Source organism: Amblyomma maculatum, chromosome 8 (genome assembly GCF_055883805.1).
Source record: "Amblyomma maculatum isolate TAMU_Amacu chromosome 8, ASM5588380v1, whole genome shotgun sequence".
Taxonomy (NCBI): domain Eukaryota; kingdom Metazoa; phylum Arthropoda; class Arachnida; order Ixodida; family Ixodidae; genus Amblyomma; species Amblyomma maculatum.
Genome location: NC_139351.1, coordinates 72,570,552 through 72,585,640, shown reverse-complemented (window position 1 = coordinate 72,585,640; position 15,089 = coordinate 72,570,552). Strand labels below are relative to the sequence as shown.

At 48.4% G+C, this 15,089-nt stretch overlaps 2 protein-coding genes across 2 annotated transcripts in view; both read left to right on the top strand.

The window, feature by feature from the left end:
* The first annotated feature begins 469 nt into the window (after positions 1-469).
* LOC146181510 (uncharacterized) lies at positions 470-2,101 on the top strand. The gene is made up of 5 exons (XM_084576570.1): positions 470-617; positions 696-966; positions 1,274-1,447; positions 1,535-1,609; positions 1,913-2,101. Exons 1-5 carry the CDS (start codon positions 515-517, stop codon positions 1,968-1,970), a joined length of 681 nt encoding a protein of 226 aa, XP_084432696.1. The 5' UTR covers positions 470-514; the 3' UTR covers positions 1,971-2,101.
* Positions 2,102-3,727: 1,626 nt separating this feature from the next.
* The window catches only part of LOC146181509 (phosphoglucomutase 1-like), a 33,657-nt gene continuing 22,295 nt past the window's right edge, over positions 3,728-15,089 (top strand). The window contains exon 1 of the mRNA XM_084576569.1: positions 3,728-4,026. Coding sequence (XP_084432695.1) covers positions 3,790-4,026 — 237 coding nt within the window. The 5' untranslated portion in view covers positions 3,728-3,789. The remainder of the gene's footprint in view (positions 4,027-15,089) is intronic.

The window sequence follows — 15,089 nt, the reverse complement described above, 5'->3', positions numbered from 1 at the left end:
ATCATGCCTTCCATAAAAAAGAAAAACTAAAAAAAAAAACATATTATTTGCGCTAGAAAACTCAACTGCAGCCTACTTTATTCTGATCTCGTGAAAGAAAAATTATACAATTACGCTGCCATGCTAAGAAATGATCGTGTCTTGGGGCGGCACGACCTTGAGTAGACATCGTTCAAATAAAGATCGGACATTTAAACTGTGTTCTAAGATTAGACCATTGATATATTGTGATAATTAAACTCACTCCAGGCCATCTTCTTTTTGCGCCTCTTTTGAGCGCCCCCTGACGTTAGTCCAGTTCGAACGTTTGGAACTGGTCTCCTCGATTTGGCTACACTTTCTACACTAGTTCAAGCAGTGCTACAATCGCGCCCTCGATTTGTCAGTGTAGTCAGCGCCACCTACACTTAGGCACTTGATTTGGCCAGCGCGCTACACGAGTTCTCTACACTTCAGCACTAGCCTCCCGGCGAGTTCATTTCGTGTAGGCGCATCTGCAGCAGACGCTTCCGCGATGTTGGTTTTGATCGACGGCGTCGAAACGCCAGTATATGCCGTGCTTGACGAGTACGGCTCGCACATGCAAACCGATGATGGCTTTCTTTACGAGACTGAAGGTGAGTACTATTAATTGTTGGCTGAGCACGTGGGCTGCCGCTCTTTGTGATGTGCTGAAAGTTATTTTATTTGCCTAGGTGGCCTTCGCATCAGTATACTGCATGTGGCAGAGCCGACCGCACCTCCACCCACGATACCGGCTGTTGTGATACCGGCTGTTGTTGAGGATGACAGTCGGTTCACGCCATCGCCTCTCCGGCAGCCCACGCCGCCTGTGCTTTCATGTCGTGATTCGCCGCCACCGTCCGGCGATGGTGAACGCGAATCATGGAGCGACAGCAAGTCGAGATATTTAATAAGTAAATATAAGGAAGCCAAAGACAGCATTGGCAAAAGGGGTGGCTTTAGGTAAGTCGCAGCGTGTGAAATGCTGCAATGACGCCTGCTTAAACGCCATATATGTCGGATTTCTGCAATGCAACACTGGCGCACTTCGTGTTACTCTTTCTGGTTTTGTTGTTAAAGTTTATAATAGATATCTTTACCGTCTACTTCTAGAAGCACGTCCTTCATTTTTTTTTTTCCCTGTTTCACCTCCTCCTTGGCGTTATTAATAGTTGCACAAAATCACACAGGTCCGTGGATTAAGCTTGGAATGTACTGTAAATGCTGTTATTATGCAAGAACTTATCTTCACAAATGCTTGTTTCCTCAGGACAAAAAAGGCCATGTGGGAAAAACTTGCACGTCAAATAAATGACGAATTTGGCAGCCACCTCACACCACTGCAAGTGGAAAACAAATGGAAGACTATGGAGAGGGCTTACAAAAAGTCAAAAGTAAAGAATGGTTCGTCCGGCCATTCACGATCAACCTGCTTGTACGAACGGTATGGACAACAGACATTTCAGCTGACTGTTCAAGTAACTATATATATCCTGTGAAGTCAATCTTTGGCATTGTATTTTTTTGACAGAGAACTCTCCGAGGTGTTGGAGAAAGAACACCACATTACCCCTGTGGCATTGCTTGCACCAGGAAGAATAGTTGCGTAAGTTTACATAAATATTTAACATTTTTTTCCTTGGATGCAGTATTTTAAAATAGTGTCATCTTATTCTGTGCACATAATGTACAACTGCTATGTTTTAGTAGTGGTTCTAATTTGGTTTTACATGCTTCCATGCATGTGTGTTTATGGAGGGGCCCAGTACCAAGAAATAATGACTAATTAGTGAATTGTTATTGTACAATTCAGATAAAATATGTAACCTTGAATCTGTAATTCATTTTTTAATTCACATTACAATGCCCTCTCCAGCTCTTAATACACTGTGTGCTGCTCTGCTTACAGGAATGCTGAGAAACCAAGCTACCCAACAGCTAATTTCTCTACAACTTGTCTTGTTTAGTTATAGCATGAAACAAACAATTTTGTGTACGTTGAAAATAATGAAACTTTATTAACGAAAGTAATAGGGAAGAAGAGAACATGCTGCCCGACAATGGGCCTGCTGATGCTGAAGAGGAGGAACCACCTACGCCCTCCCGCAGCACCGAAGCAACACCAGCTAGGAGGCGAAGCCGGCAAGACAGAACTGCAATTGGCAGCCTCATAAAGGTGCTGCAAGAAGCAATGGCTGAAAAGAAGCAGCAGCATCAGGAGAAAATGCGTCTCCTAGAACGCCTAGTGCGAGCTGCTGAGGCCAATAAAGAATGAGTCAATCCAAGTTCACATTGCTCCTATTCTTTTTCGGTCAGCATTGGTGCTGGGCTATTAGCTTCCTTCGGCTTTCACAGTGACCTGCATTTGCATCACTCTCACTTGGATCTTCATCATTACCAACTTCATCATGAGCAGGCAGGTCTGCAAGCTCTGTTATGAAGTCTCTCTCAGAATTGCACATGTTATGAAGCACACACGCTCCCATAACTATACGACAACACTGCATGATTGTTTTAGCATCTACAAGATAAAGTCTTCTGAAGCGTTGTTTCAGAAGTCCAAAGGCGTTCTCAATGGCAACTCTCTGCTGGCTGTGAAATTTGTTAAATCTCTTCTTCCACGCAGGAAAACTTGAGCCATTGTCCTTGTATGGCGTTAGAAGCCACGGCAACAGGGGATACGCAGAATCTCCGAGTATGTAAGAGTCTGCGCATTTGCTTGCAGCTTCCTCAAAGAATGGGCTTTCCCGCAACACCCGAGCATCGTGCGCTGAACCGGGAAATCCAATAAATACATCCAAAAACTTATTTTGGTCGTTGCAAACAGCTTGGAGTATTACCGATGGAAATTTCTTTCTATTGATGTATGATCCAGTTGATTCTTCCGGCTTCAGTATTTCGATATGACAGCCATCGATGCATCCAACGGTGTTGCGGGGGCCTTTCGAACTGCTCTTTGAAAGGAAGGCCATTTTACTCCGGGCCATGTCGGCAGCGCTTGGCCAGCATATCACCTCATCGCTTATTGATTGCAGAAAGTTTAACACCCTTTGAGTGCACAGCACAACTGATGACTCGGCCACGTCGAATCTATCGGCAACAGAGTACATGCTCGTTTGAGTCCCAAGATAGCACAAAGTAATGAGGCAACTTTTCTCTGCTGTTATCTGAGGACGACCTGAAACACTTTTCGGATAGTACGGTGACAGCCGAAACCGCGTGTAGAAGTTTTCAAATGTTCCACGAGAAAGTCTAAACAGTTTCTTGAATTCAAAGTCCAAGTATTTTGTCGTCACCAGTTCAAAGTACCCGTTCACTCGATGACGCTCGACCCGCGCCACTTTGCACAAGGCAACAGAAAGGGTTGTGTCAAATTCCTCATCACTGTCCGAGTCAACGAGCTCCATTGCTGCTGCCACCAGATGCTCCATTTTCCACAGCGCACAGCGTTCACAAGAAGAAAAACAATGCTGCGCACATATCACATGTGCCACGCGCAAACAGGCACGCAAGCGTGCTCAAGGGTCAAGCGTCGCAAACGCGGAGGAAGGGCCGCAGCAGACGAAGGCTTGCACTCTCCTGTACTTGCGCACTCGATTTGGCCGTTTCACGGAGGGCGCTAGTGTTTAGCTACACTTACACCGCGAAAACTGGCGCTACACTTGCACGGAACTTTTGTGAACTAGTGTAAAAAGTGTAACCAAATCGAGGAGACCTAACGTTAGCCACAGTCGCTGAAGCCAGCAAGACGTCCGCATTGACCCTCAAAAAAGACGTCTGCTCGCGATGCCGGTCGAAGTGGTGCAGACGACGCCCTTCGAGGGCCAGAAGCCCGGTACCAGTGGACTTCGGAAACCCACAAGAACATTCATGCAGCCTAATTACACAGAGAACTTCGTGCAGGCCATCTTCGATTCTATCGGGCCGGACTTGCAGGGGTGCATGCTTGTCGTGGGCGGTGATGGACGCTACTTTGTCAAGGAGGCTACGATGAAGATCGTTCAGATGGCTGCTGCGAACAAGGTGCGTGTCTTCCGCGACTTAATTCTTCACCAGGTGCCCGCCGGCGTTCCAAGGTGCGCGCGTTATCGGCGCGCCGGCCGGCTTGCATTGTCCAGTTTGTTTACAAACAGCGGTGGATCCGCGCAGCAGATATGACAGATAGAATATGGGATATGTAGTACGCCAAATGCTGCGCGGGCGCACTGCACTGCGGACTGCCTTAACAATTGCTTGTGTAGAGTGAGCGCACAGCTGCCTTCGCGACACGAAGTCTTGCCTTGTACGGTAAAATTCGCTACTTTCGTCAGCTGGCATGCAACGATGTCTAAGCTCGGGCACTGAAACCGCGGCGCGAAGCGTACGAGCGCGCTATATGATTGAAGAGAGGTCACGTGACCGCTTGCCGGCGCCGTTATCGAGTTCTCCAGACACGGCAGCGGCGGGCTTATGATAATTTATGCCGTGCGTGATCAAAGCTCCATGCAGGGGTCGAATTACGCTGTGACCATATCACAAATCTGTCTCAGACCTGTCTGTTAGGGCATAGCCTCTATTTTAAAAACAGGAGCGATGCTTGGGTTATGATAGTTTGTTATGTAATCGATGTTTGATTCGATCTCCGGTTAGCTAAATTAATCCGGAACCCTCCTTTACGCTCTCCGACTGCCCAACTATTATAGTACAGAAATTGTCGCGCCTGCCAGTTCGCCCCGCTCCTATTGGTCGACATGTCCGCCAGTTAGAATCGACCAATATGCGCGGGAATTGATCAATCTGTGACAAATTTTTGACAGTTGTAATGTGGTCGTTGCGTAACACGGCCACAGATGTTTCGTCGCTGACGTGGGTTTACGTGCTTTTAATTGTTACCTAGCTCGTTCTGTGAAGGTGCTCGGATCTGGAAGAAACGTAGTGGAATGTCGGTTGGATTATTTTAGGTTACTGATTAACGAAGCATAATACTAAAACCGTCTTTATGGGTTCGTGGTGACTGGGAAATTCCTGATGCTTGGTCGATAGTCAAAGTACGCACATGTAAAATTTCAATTAATTCAAACACGTGAGCGGCAACTGCGGAGCACATTTGGCGTATGCAGCAACGCGCGTAATCCAAAGCGGCGCACTTGAAAACAAAAAAAGTGAGAAACTGTCCCGGTAAAAAACAAAAGTGTCCATTTGAAATCACTTGGACTCAGTAGGTCAGCCAACTGGGCTCAAGGACCCATTTGTGTAGTGTGTGGCTTTCCTAGTTCCAGTTTGGCGTCCGTGTTCTGTGCGATGTCAGTGCACGTCAAAGATTCCCTGGTGGTCGAAATTACTCCGGAGCCCTCCACTACAGCACCCTTTTTCTCTCCGCTGTCACTCCCACCTTCCTCCATTCCCTTATGGCGCTGTTCAGGGCCCGTAATCCGAGTTTGTTGTTGTTGCGACTGAAAAAAGAAAATGCACGGACCTGCCGCTGGCTCTGTAGCTGAGCCACCTCCGCTGCCTGATTTATTTATAGGAAGGGAATGGCGCGGTAACTGTCTCACTTGTTTTCTGTGGACACCTCAACCGCGCCGTAAGGGAAGGGAGAAAGGTGGGAGTGAAAGTGGAAAGAGAAAGGGGAGCCGTAGTGGAGGGCTACGGAGTAATTTCGACCACCTGGAGATCTTTAGTGCGATGACATCGCACAGCACACGGATGCCTCTTCGTTTCGCCTCCAGCGAAACGCAGCCGCCGAGGTCGGGTTGTTGTGGCTGTAGGAAGAAGGAAAAGAAAATGCACGGGCCTGCTACTGGCTCTGTAGCTGAACCACCTCCGCTGCCTCGTGCAGACAGAATATAATAATTGGTTCACTGGAAGGGAAAGGGGCTGTAACTGTCTCTCTTTTTCTGTGGACACCTGAACCGCGCCGACGTGCAGACAGAAGAGGAAATAGAGAAGAAATAAAAGGGAGAGAAAGACGCGCGCCGCAACAACAGCCGTCGTCCACCACCGAAACGGTGGCGGGTGCAATGACGGCCTACAACAGATAAAAATTCTGTGGTAGGCTAGCCCCCGCCGCAAGCGGCGGTGACCAACGTGTCACAGCCCCATCCTCGGGTTCACCTCCGCTGCCTCCTGCGGACAGAAGAGAAGAAAGAAAAAGAAGAGGGAGAAATACGCGCGTCGCAACAGCCGTCGTACACCACCGCAACGGTAGTGGGTGCAACGAGGGCCTACAATAGATAAAAATGCGATGGCAGGCTAGCCCCCGCCGCAACCGGTAGGTTGGCGGTAGTGACCTACCAGTCCCAGCACCGTATGGGCGAATAGCAACCACCCTCATCCTTGCGAGTTTGCGTCGTTATCGAAGTGTCGCTATCTCGCGTGACCTCGAGTCATCTGATTGGTGGAAACGCCGGAACCGTGTGTTGCCACTACCAAACCGGAAGAGCTAGGCCAACATCATGTTCCAGCGTTTGCGCCAATCAGATGACTCGAGGTCACGTGAGATAGTGACACTTCGATAACGACACAAACTCGAAAAACGGGCCCAGGTGTCCACAGAACGTGTGAAAGATACGGCGCCTTCCTTTCCTGTGAACCTATTATTATTATTATTATTATTATTATTATTATTATTATTATTATTATTATTATTATTATTATTATTATTATTATTATTATTCCCCTCCATTTGGATCATCCAACTGGTTTGGGAGGTACCACTTGGTTTCATCACACCTGGGCCTGTATTCCGAGTTTGCGTCGTTATCGAAATGTCACTATCTCACGTGACGTTGAGGCATCTGATTGGTCGAAACGCCGGAACCGGGTGTTGCCACTGCGTAACCAATCAGATGACTCGAGGTCGGGCAGATAGCGATACTTTCGATAACGACGCAAAATCGGAATACGGGCCCTGGCTTAATAGCCCAATTCATTTCCTGCATGTGTTCCTTCTGGAATTCTTATTCCTTCCAAACGCTTCCACTTGGTCCCAAGTAAATATTCTATTTGTAAAGTCCAATTGTCACGAAAACATAACAGCCAACTCGACACGAGTCTCCATGAAAGCATAACAGTGAACTGAACATGAGTCATGTAAATGAGGCTTTAGCTGCTTAATGCGCAGAATTTTCTTCATTGTTTCCATCATCAGCGCGGGTGTTACGACCAAGCATCCGCATTTGCGCGCTCTATTGTTCGCCTGTGGGCATGGAAAAGTATTGTGAATATGTGGTGATGGTCCAATGGCTCTAAGTGAGCCTGTTTCCAGGAATCCTGTTTTGTAAGCCTGTTTTGCTTTGTGGACACTCTGCAAATGCCAAATTGACCCTGCCAAGAGAACGTCTGGAAAAACACAAAGAAACGTCCCCCTGCGGGAAATGCAGGAAGTGCTTTCTTTCTTTTGTTCACCCTTCCAGTCGATAAGCCCTATCGTCCAGTGAGGAATGCCTACTTTCCAAAGGAGACGACAGAGTGACATGTCCGCTGACGTGCAGGACAAGAAAGGAGCATGACGCATACAGCCATTAAGTGATTTCCCAGGAATGCAGGAAAGATTTGCAATTGTCGAAAACGGACAATGCTGGGAGCGGATGCGGCGCCACGTGCACTCGGGTTTCTGAGAAGTAAAACCACTTGTCAGAACCAGCCTGTGGTTTCTTTGCTGAAGAATAGAAAATGTACCTCCTCTCCTCGCCGTTCCCAAGCTTTTCCCGCCAACAAGTGATCACGCCCAACGAATGAATGCCGGACCAGTCAGTGCTTCAGACCATCAGTGCAGTGATGTGTTCGATTGGATGCCGATACCTGAGGGGCGTGCCCTGGATTTGGTTGGTCAGCATCTTCAGAGAGGGGCTGGACATAGGGGGTTTTAAGGACGCTGCAGAGCACGAAATGTCGCTCTGGGCCCTGGGTAAACGGCTCATCCAGTCGCTTCTCGCTATGAACTCTTAACGCTTGCCATTTTGCTGATGTACCCTTCTTTTTCGTGTAAATAATCTTGTAAATAAGTTTCTCAAAGTGCCATTAAACCTGCTTGTACATATTTCACCAACTTCGAAGATTCAATCCTACTTCAACCCCGAGTCTCTGCACGCTACCAAGTGAAGGCCGGGTCGACATAGCCCCAGCGTCACGACAACTGGTGGCAGCGGTGGGATCTGGATCTACAAGCTACAACAACTGGTGACCAGCGTTGGGATCTGAATCTACAAGCACGACAACTGGTGACCAGCGTTGGGATCTGAATCTACAAGCCACAACATCTGGTAATTGGAGGTGGGATCTGGATCTACAAGCTACAACATCTGGTGATTCGAGGTGGATCAGAATCTACAAACCACAACATCTGGTGATCGGAGGTGGCATCTCAAGCAACAAGCGGAGCAACAATCGGCCAACAAGAGGGCAGCTCGGAACATCGATCGCATGTGTGGGTGAGTGCTTGGCTTTTCTTCTGATGTGGACCAGGTTCTAGAACAGGGTTAGATTTTAGAACTGGTAAAGGGAGTGTGGAAACGCCTTTAGGTTTGGTAGTTTGCACAGTTGTTTTGGAAGTAGCCGACACTCGGAGCGATCATGGACCTACAAAAGCTGCAGAAACCGGACCTGTTGCAATTGTGTGAGGAATTGGGAATTGATACAAGTGGTTTGGCACGAAAACCTTTGATTATAAAGGCAATCACAGATTTGGGAGCCGATGATGAGGAGCTCAGTGAAGCATGGAACCTCATCGCCCAAAAAAAGGAGGAGCAGCTCAGACAGCAGAAAGAGCGGGAAAAAGAGGAAAAGAGGCGTGAGCGTGAACTTGAGAGGGAAAAAGAGGAAAGGGAGCGCGAACGTGAGAGGGAAAGAGAGGAAAAGAAGCTAGACATTGAGCTCCGGAAATTAGAACTAGAGTTGAGCAAGAGGTCGGGCGATTGTCCCCAGCTAGCGGTACCTCGTCTCAACAAGGAGGCAGATTTCAAGATGTCAAAGTACATGCAGCCATATGTGATATCAGGGGATATCGGTCTGTATCTGGCTAACTTTGAGCGAACCTGCGAAAAACTGTCCTTCCAGCGAGACACTTGGTCTCAGAGATTATTGACGGTTCTGCCCTGCGAGGCAGCGGAGGTTGTCGCGCGGCTAAGCAAGGAGGACGCGGACAACTACGAGAAGGTCAAAGCTTGCCTTCTGAGAAAGTATAGGCTTAGCGCCGAGGCGTTCAGACAACGTTTTCGGAACGCTACTAAGTCCAGAGACGAGAGTTACCCTGAATTCCTATACAATTTAAGAGTTAATTTGGGCGAGTGGCTAAAGAGCACTGATTCCTACAGTGATAGGGACGCTGTAGTCGAGCGAATTCTTTTGGAGCAGTTTTATAGCTGCCTCCCAGAAAAAGAAAGAAATTGGTTACAGGACCGAGGCGACATTAAGTCGGCAACTGAAGCTGCCGAAGTCATTGAGGAGTACGCTTCGCGCCGACAATTCAGCAACCCAGCAGTGGATAGGCTCCGCAATCCCAAGTTGAGTGTAAATAACCGTCAGAAAAGGCACTTTGCTAGATTTGCAAACAAAGAAAGGAAGGCTTCTTCAGGCAAACGCCCTAGAAAGGACGGCAGTGAGAAAAGTGGGGAAGTGACCAACGCGCAGAACACAAAGAACAAGCTTGGGGCTAGGAAGCCGCTCACATGCTTTAGGTGTAATGAGCAGGGTCACATTGCCGTCAACTGCCGGAAAGAAAATATTGCTTTCTCGTATGTCAGTGACTGCGATGAAAATATGCAGCTTTTGGAACCCTACCTGCATGACCTAGTAGTCAACGGGAAGCCTTGCAAGGTACTGCGCGATTCGGCCGCAACGATGGATGTTGTCCATCCGGCGTATGTGTCGCCTTCCGACTATACAGGACAGTGTGCATGGATCCGCCAGGTAGTGGAGGAACAGAGTGTGTGCTTGCCAATCGCGAACGTGGTCATCGAGGGCCCTTTCGGCAAGTTAACAACCGAGGCTGCCGTTTCAGGAAAGCTTCCTAAGTGCTATCCGTATTTGTTCTCCAACAAATCGGACATGCTACTGCGAAAGAGGGGCATTCTTTTCGGAGACAGAGTTGTGCAAGCCTTAACACGTTCAAAGGCGCGAGAACTAGCTACACTGCTCATACCAGAAAATTCCACAGCGGAGGAAACGGCAGTTAAAACAGTGGTCTATGTGGAAGATAGCAGGTCAGAAAACTTTGAGAGCGAGGCATCTCAAATAAGTCAACTTGAAAGTGAATTTGATGAGACGCGGAATGAGGACGTTCTTGAGAATAACCTCTTGCCGCCAGTGTCTAGTAATCTCACGAGACTTTTAAGTGGAACCCGAGAGGACTTAACTATGGAGCAAGCCAATGATCCCAAGAATAAGCTCGAAGTACAGTGGGAAGGACCTGCTGAAGTCGTTGCAAAGCTTTCTGACACTAACTACGCAGTGAAAATCCCCGATAGGCGTAAAGCAGTGCGCATTTATCATTGCAATCTTATAAAGCCCTATGAGCAGAGGGAAACCATGGTAAATCTAACGTTAAACCTTCCTGAGGAGATTGGGGATAACTTGATTTGCCTCAGCGGAAAAGGAAGCAACGCTCAGGAGCTTCACAAAAAGACGGAGCAGAGAGGAGAACTAAAGAAATCCCAGCTGTCCGATCTGGGCGAAATAATAACAGAGTTTGAGGCCTGCTTCGTGGACAGGCCAGGCAGGACTGATTTGACTGAGCACGATATTGAGCTGACTTCAGACGTGCCAGTGCGATCAAGGTGCTACCGATTTGCTCCAAGGCAAAGAGAAATTCTGGATAGGGAAGTAACTCGCATGCTGGAATTAGGAGTAATAAAACCCTCGGAAAGCGATTATGCTTCGCCTATGATCTTAGTAGAAGCTCCAGGTAAAGACCCTAGGCCTGTGGTAGACTACCGAAAGCTAAATTCTCTCACCAGGGATCAAGTGTATCCTATTCCGAATATTGAGGAGAGAGTAGAACAGGTCAGTAGAGCGGCATATGTGACTACGCTGGACCTTACTCGAGGATACTGGCAAGTACCGCTCACTGAACGCGCCAGCAGATACGCGGCTTTCGTCACTCCGACGGGCAGCTACCAGCCAACAATGATGAGTTTCGGGCTCAAAAATGCTCCATTTTGTTTTTCCCGACTCATGGATAGAGTTTTAAAGGGGTGTGAAACATTCGCGGTGCCTTATTTAGACGACATTGCGGTTTTTTCCGACTCATGGGCGGACCATATGGTACATCTAAGAGCTGTACTGAGCCTTTTGCGTCAAGCTGGACTAACCGTAAAGGCCGAGAAATGTTGCCTGGCAAGGGCGACCGTGGACTACTTGGGTCACAATGTAGGTCAAGGTTTCAGGAAACCCAGCGAGATTAAGATTTCTGCGGTAGCAGACTATCCGCGGCCGAGCACGAAGACGGAAATTCGAGCATTCCTAGGTCTGACGGGATACTACAATCACTACATCCCTAACTATTCAGCTTTGGCTAGCCCTCTGACCGACGCTCTCCGCAAGACAGAACCGACAAATGTAGTCTGGGACGAACAAAAGGAAGCCTCCTTCGTAAACCTGAAGGCTGTGCTGATTAGCCGTCCGGTATTGCGAGCTCCAGACTATGGCCGAGAATTCACGGTCCAGTGTGATGCCAGTGATCGAGGGCTAGGTGCTGTTCTCTGCCAGAGAGATGACGACGGTAATGAGCACCCAGTGCTCTACCTGAGCAGAAAACTGAGTTCTAGAGAGAGGGCTTATTGCGCGTCAGAGAAAGAGTGCGCTTGCATTGTATGGGCCATTCAAAAATTGCAGTGCTATCTTGGAGGGGCCAAATTCACCGTAGAGACGGACCATTGTCCCCTGGCTTGGCTGCAAACTGCGACATCGAAGAACAGTCGCCTTCTTAGGTGGAGCTTGATTTTACAGCAGTACAATTTTGAAATAAGATACAAAAAGGGGAAGTTAAATGGGAATGCGGACGCACTTAGCCGCTCTTTCTAAGCGGTCCGAGATGTTCCTCACCATGTATCCAAATTGATAATCAGGTTTTTTTTTTTTTCTCGTGCGCTTGTATATGTGTGGCTATGTAAAGCAGCACGTTTGGTTTTCTAGGCATACGTAGGTCCTAACGTCTTGAGTGTGGGCTTTTCTCGAACAACGATGGCAGTTTTCTTTTAACCTGGTCTCTTCAGACGGGAGCCGAGTGCTTGTTTAGACATGTGGTTGAGTTTCAGACAGCTCGAGCAATTTGGCCTACAACAATCGAGACAACGCGACAAGCAACAGCGAGCTTCAAGCGTTCACGTGCAGGCCATTAAGTCGTCTCTTCATGCAGCAGCTGGGACTGCTGCCCTCCGAGACTCTTCTGGCGGGGGAGGAGGCTGTTACGACCAAGCATCCGCATTTGCGCGCTCTATTGTTCGCCTGTGGGCATGGAAAAGTATTGTGAATATGTGGTGATGGTCCAATGGCTCTAAGTGAGCCTGTTTCCAGGAATCCTGTTTTGTAAGCCTGTTTTGCTTTGTGGACACTCTGCAAATGCCAAATTGACCCTGCCAAGAGAACGTCTGGAAAAACACAAAGAAACGTCCCCCTGCGGGAAATGCAGGAAGTGCTTTCTTTCTTTTGTTCACCCTTCCAGTCGATAAGCCCTATCGTCCAGTGAGGAATGCCTACTTTCCAAAGGAGACGACAGAGTGACATGTCCGCTGACGTGCAGGACAAGAAAGGAGCATGACGCATACAGCCATTAAGTGATTTCCCAGGAATGCAGGAAAGATTTGCAATTGTCGAAAACGGACAATGCTGGGAGCGGATGCGGCGCCACGTGCACTCGGGTTTCTGAGAAGTAAAACCACTTGTCAGAACCAGCCTGTGGTTTCTTTGCTGAAGAATAGAAAATGTACCTCCTCTCCTCGCCGTTCCCAAGCTTTTCCCGCCAACAAGTGATCACGCCCAACGAATGAATGCCGGACCAGTCAGTGCTTCAGACCATCAGTGCAGTGATGTGTTCGATTGGATGCCGATACCTGAGGGGCGTGCCCTGGATTTGGTTGGTCAGCATCTTCAGAGAGGGGCTGGACATAGGGGGTTTTAAGGACGCTGCAGAGCACGAAATGTCGCTCTGGGCCCTGGGTAAACGGCTCATCCAGTCGCTTCTCGCTATGAACTCTTAACGCTTGCCATTTTGCTGATGTACCCTTCTTTTTCGTGTAAATAATCTTGTAAATAAGTTTCTCAAAGTGCCATTAAACCTGCTTGTACATATTTCACCAACTTCGAAGATTCAATCCTACTTCAACCCCGAGTCTCTGCACGCTACCAAGTGAAGGCCGGGTCGACATAGCCCCAGCGTCACGACAGCGGGATACAGTGTTTCTTTAAGGATGAGAAGCCTTAAAGAAGCAAACTGTTGCGGGCCCCTCAAAGTTGGGATGTCTGCTCTTGCATAGTGTGGTTGTGCTGATGTGCCTTGAGCACTGAAAAAATAAACCGAATTTGTTTTTGATTGCTTTCAATTGATTGGTAGTTATCCTTGGTGCAGAATTCAGATGACTCTGTCGTATTCAAGGACTGGTTTTACAAGGGACTCAACTTGCTAGCTTTATTAAACCGATATTGTTTTTTATTGCTTTCAATTGATGGGTAGTTATCCTTGGTGCAGAATTCAGATGACTGTGCCGTATTCAAGGACTGGTTTTACAAGGGACCCAACTTGCTAGCTTTACTTTAGCTGGTGCCCATGTAAGTTTTCTGTAAAGATTCAAGCTGTCTGTATGCGCTTTCGTGCACGTTCAATGGATGTAAACATCCAGTTTCAACGGTAATTTCAAAATATTTAACTGCGTTGGCCTCTGTTACTTGTACGCCCATTAAATGATAGGGAGCATCCGTTTTCTAGTTATACCCGTGTATGTGTTTTGTTTTTGTTTCTTTCCATTCCCCATTCCTGGCACCACCTGGAAATGTTAGCCAAGGCAGAATCGAGACATACCTGCTCATTAATTGTGCTATATATATTATTAATGGCCCCTAAAATGCTACTCGATGTAATACTCTAATGCAAGAAATGCACAGAGGTGGTCTTTATAAGTAAGTCAAATTTGAAAACATAATTTATAGATAATGTTTAAAGTACTACTGGCCACCTGCTTGCAACCGATTTGGGCGAGAGAGAGAGATGTAAGTAATGTCCACTTGTGGGGACTGCAAGCCCGGGCCAGGCACGGCCTCACTGATCTAGATGACTGACAGTCCATGCTACTGCAGCGCATCCGCGTGGTGGCGGTCTTCTGCCGGTGCGGGTCCGTCGCGCGCTGAGTCCTCCCATTCCTCCCTGGTGGAAAGCTCCAAGTCCGGCGGGGAAGGATCAGCCGGGCACTCCATGACATGTTAGAGTAGCGGTGGGGTGGGAGCATAAGGAACATGATGGGATGAAGGCATTCGGTCCATGCGGGATAGTAGATAAGGGGTGGGGAGGGTTCGGGTCTGCAGGCTGCGCTAAAAGATTTGGTGGTCGATGAGGGATGAGTGGGGTGAAAGGCAGAGTTGCCACTCGGCTCGACAAGCCTGCGTCAGCTCGCAGAATGTATGCATGCACTCCCTCGAGTCGTACTGGCCGTAGTCCGCCGCCTCGCTATGAGTCTTCGGGCGTGGACATTGGCGGCCTTACTGCCAGGATTTCCTGAGCGCGCAGGCATCCAAATCAGCCCCATTTGGAGGGATGGTTCAGGAATAATCAGTTGTAAGATGCAGTAGGCGGTCTGATGGATTCTGCCTCTAGCGAAATTTTGTATTGCGGTTTTTAAATCGAAAAGAACGTACCGCGGATCAGTGTGAGCAATGGCCTCGGCCTATTCTGGTGTGGAGGTGGGTGGGACGGGGGCAGAGATTAGTGAACAGTCCGTGTGGTCCCCAACCGCCACTGCAGCAGCCGTGCCCGTGCAAGCCGCGTCCACCTATACGGCCTCCTTCTCGGACCCGTAGTATTTTGGAAGGCGCGTGTCGCGTGTTAAACTGGGTGTGTGTTCCGTGGGAGGGGTTTGACTAGGAAGTTGTAGTCCATAAGTTTAGGGACGAGGAGAAAC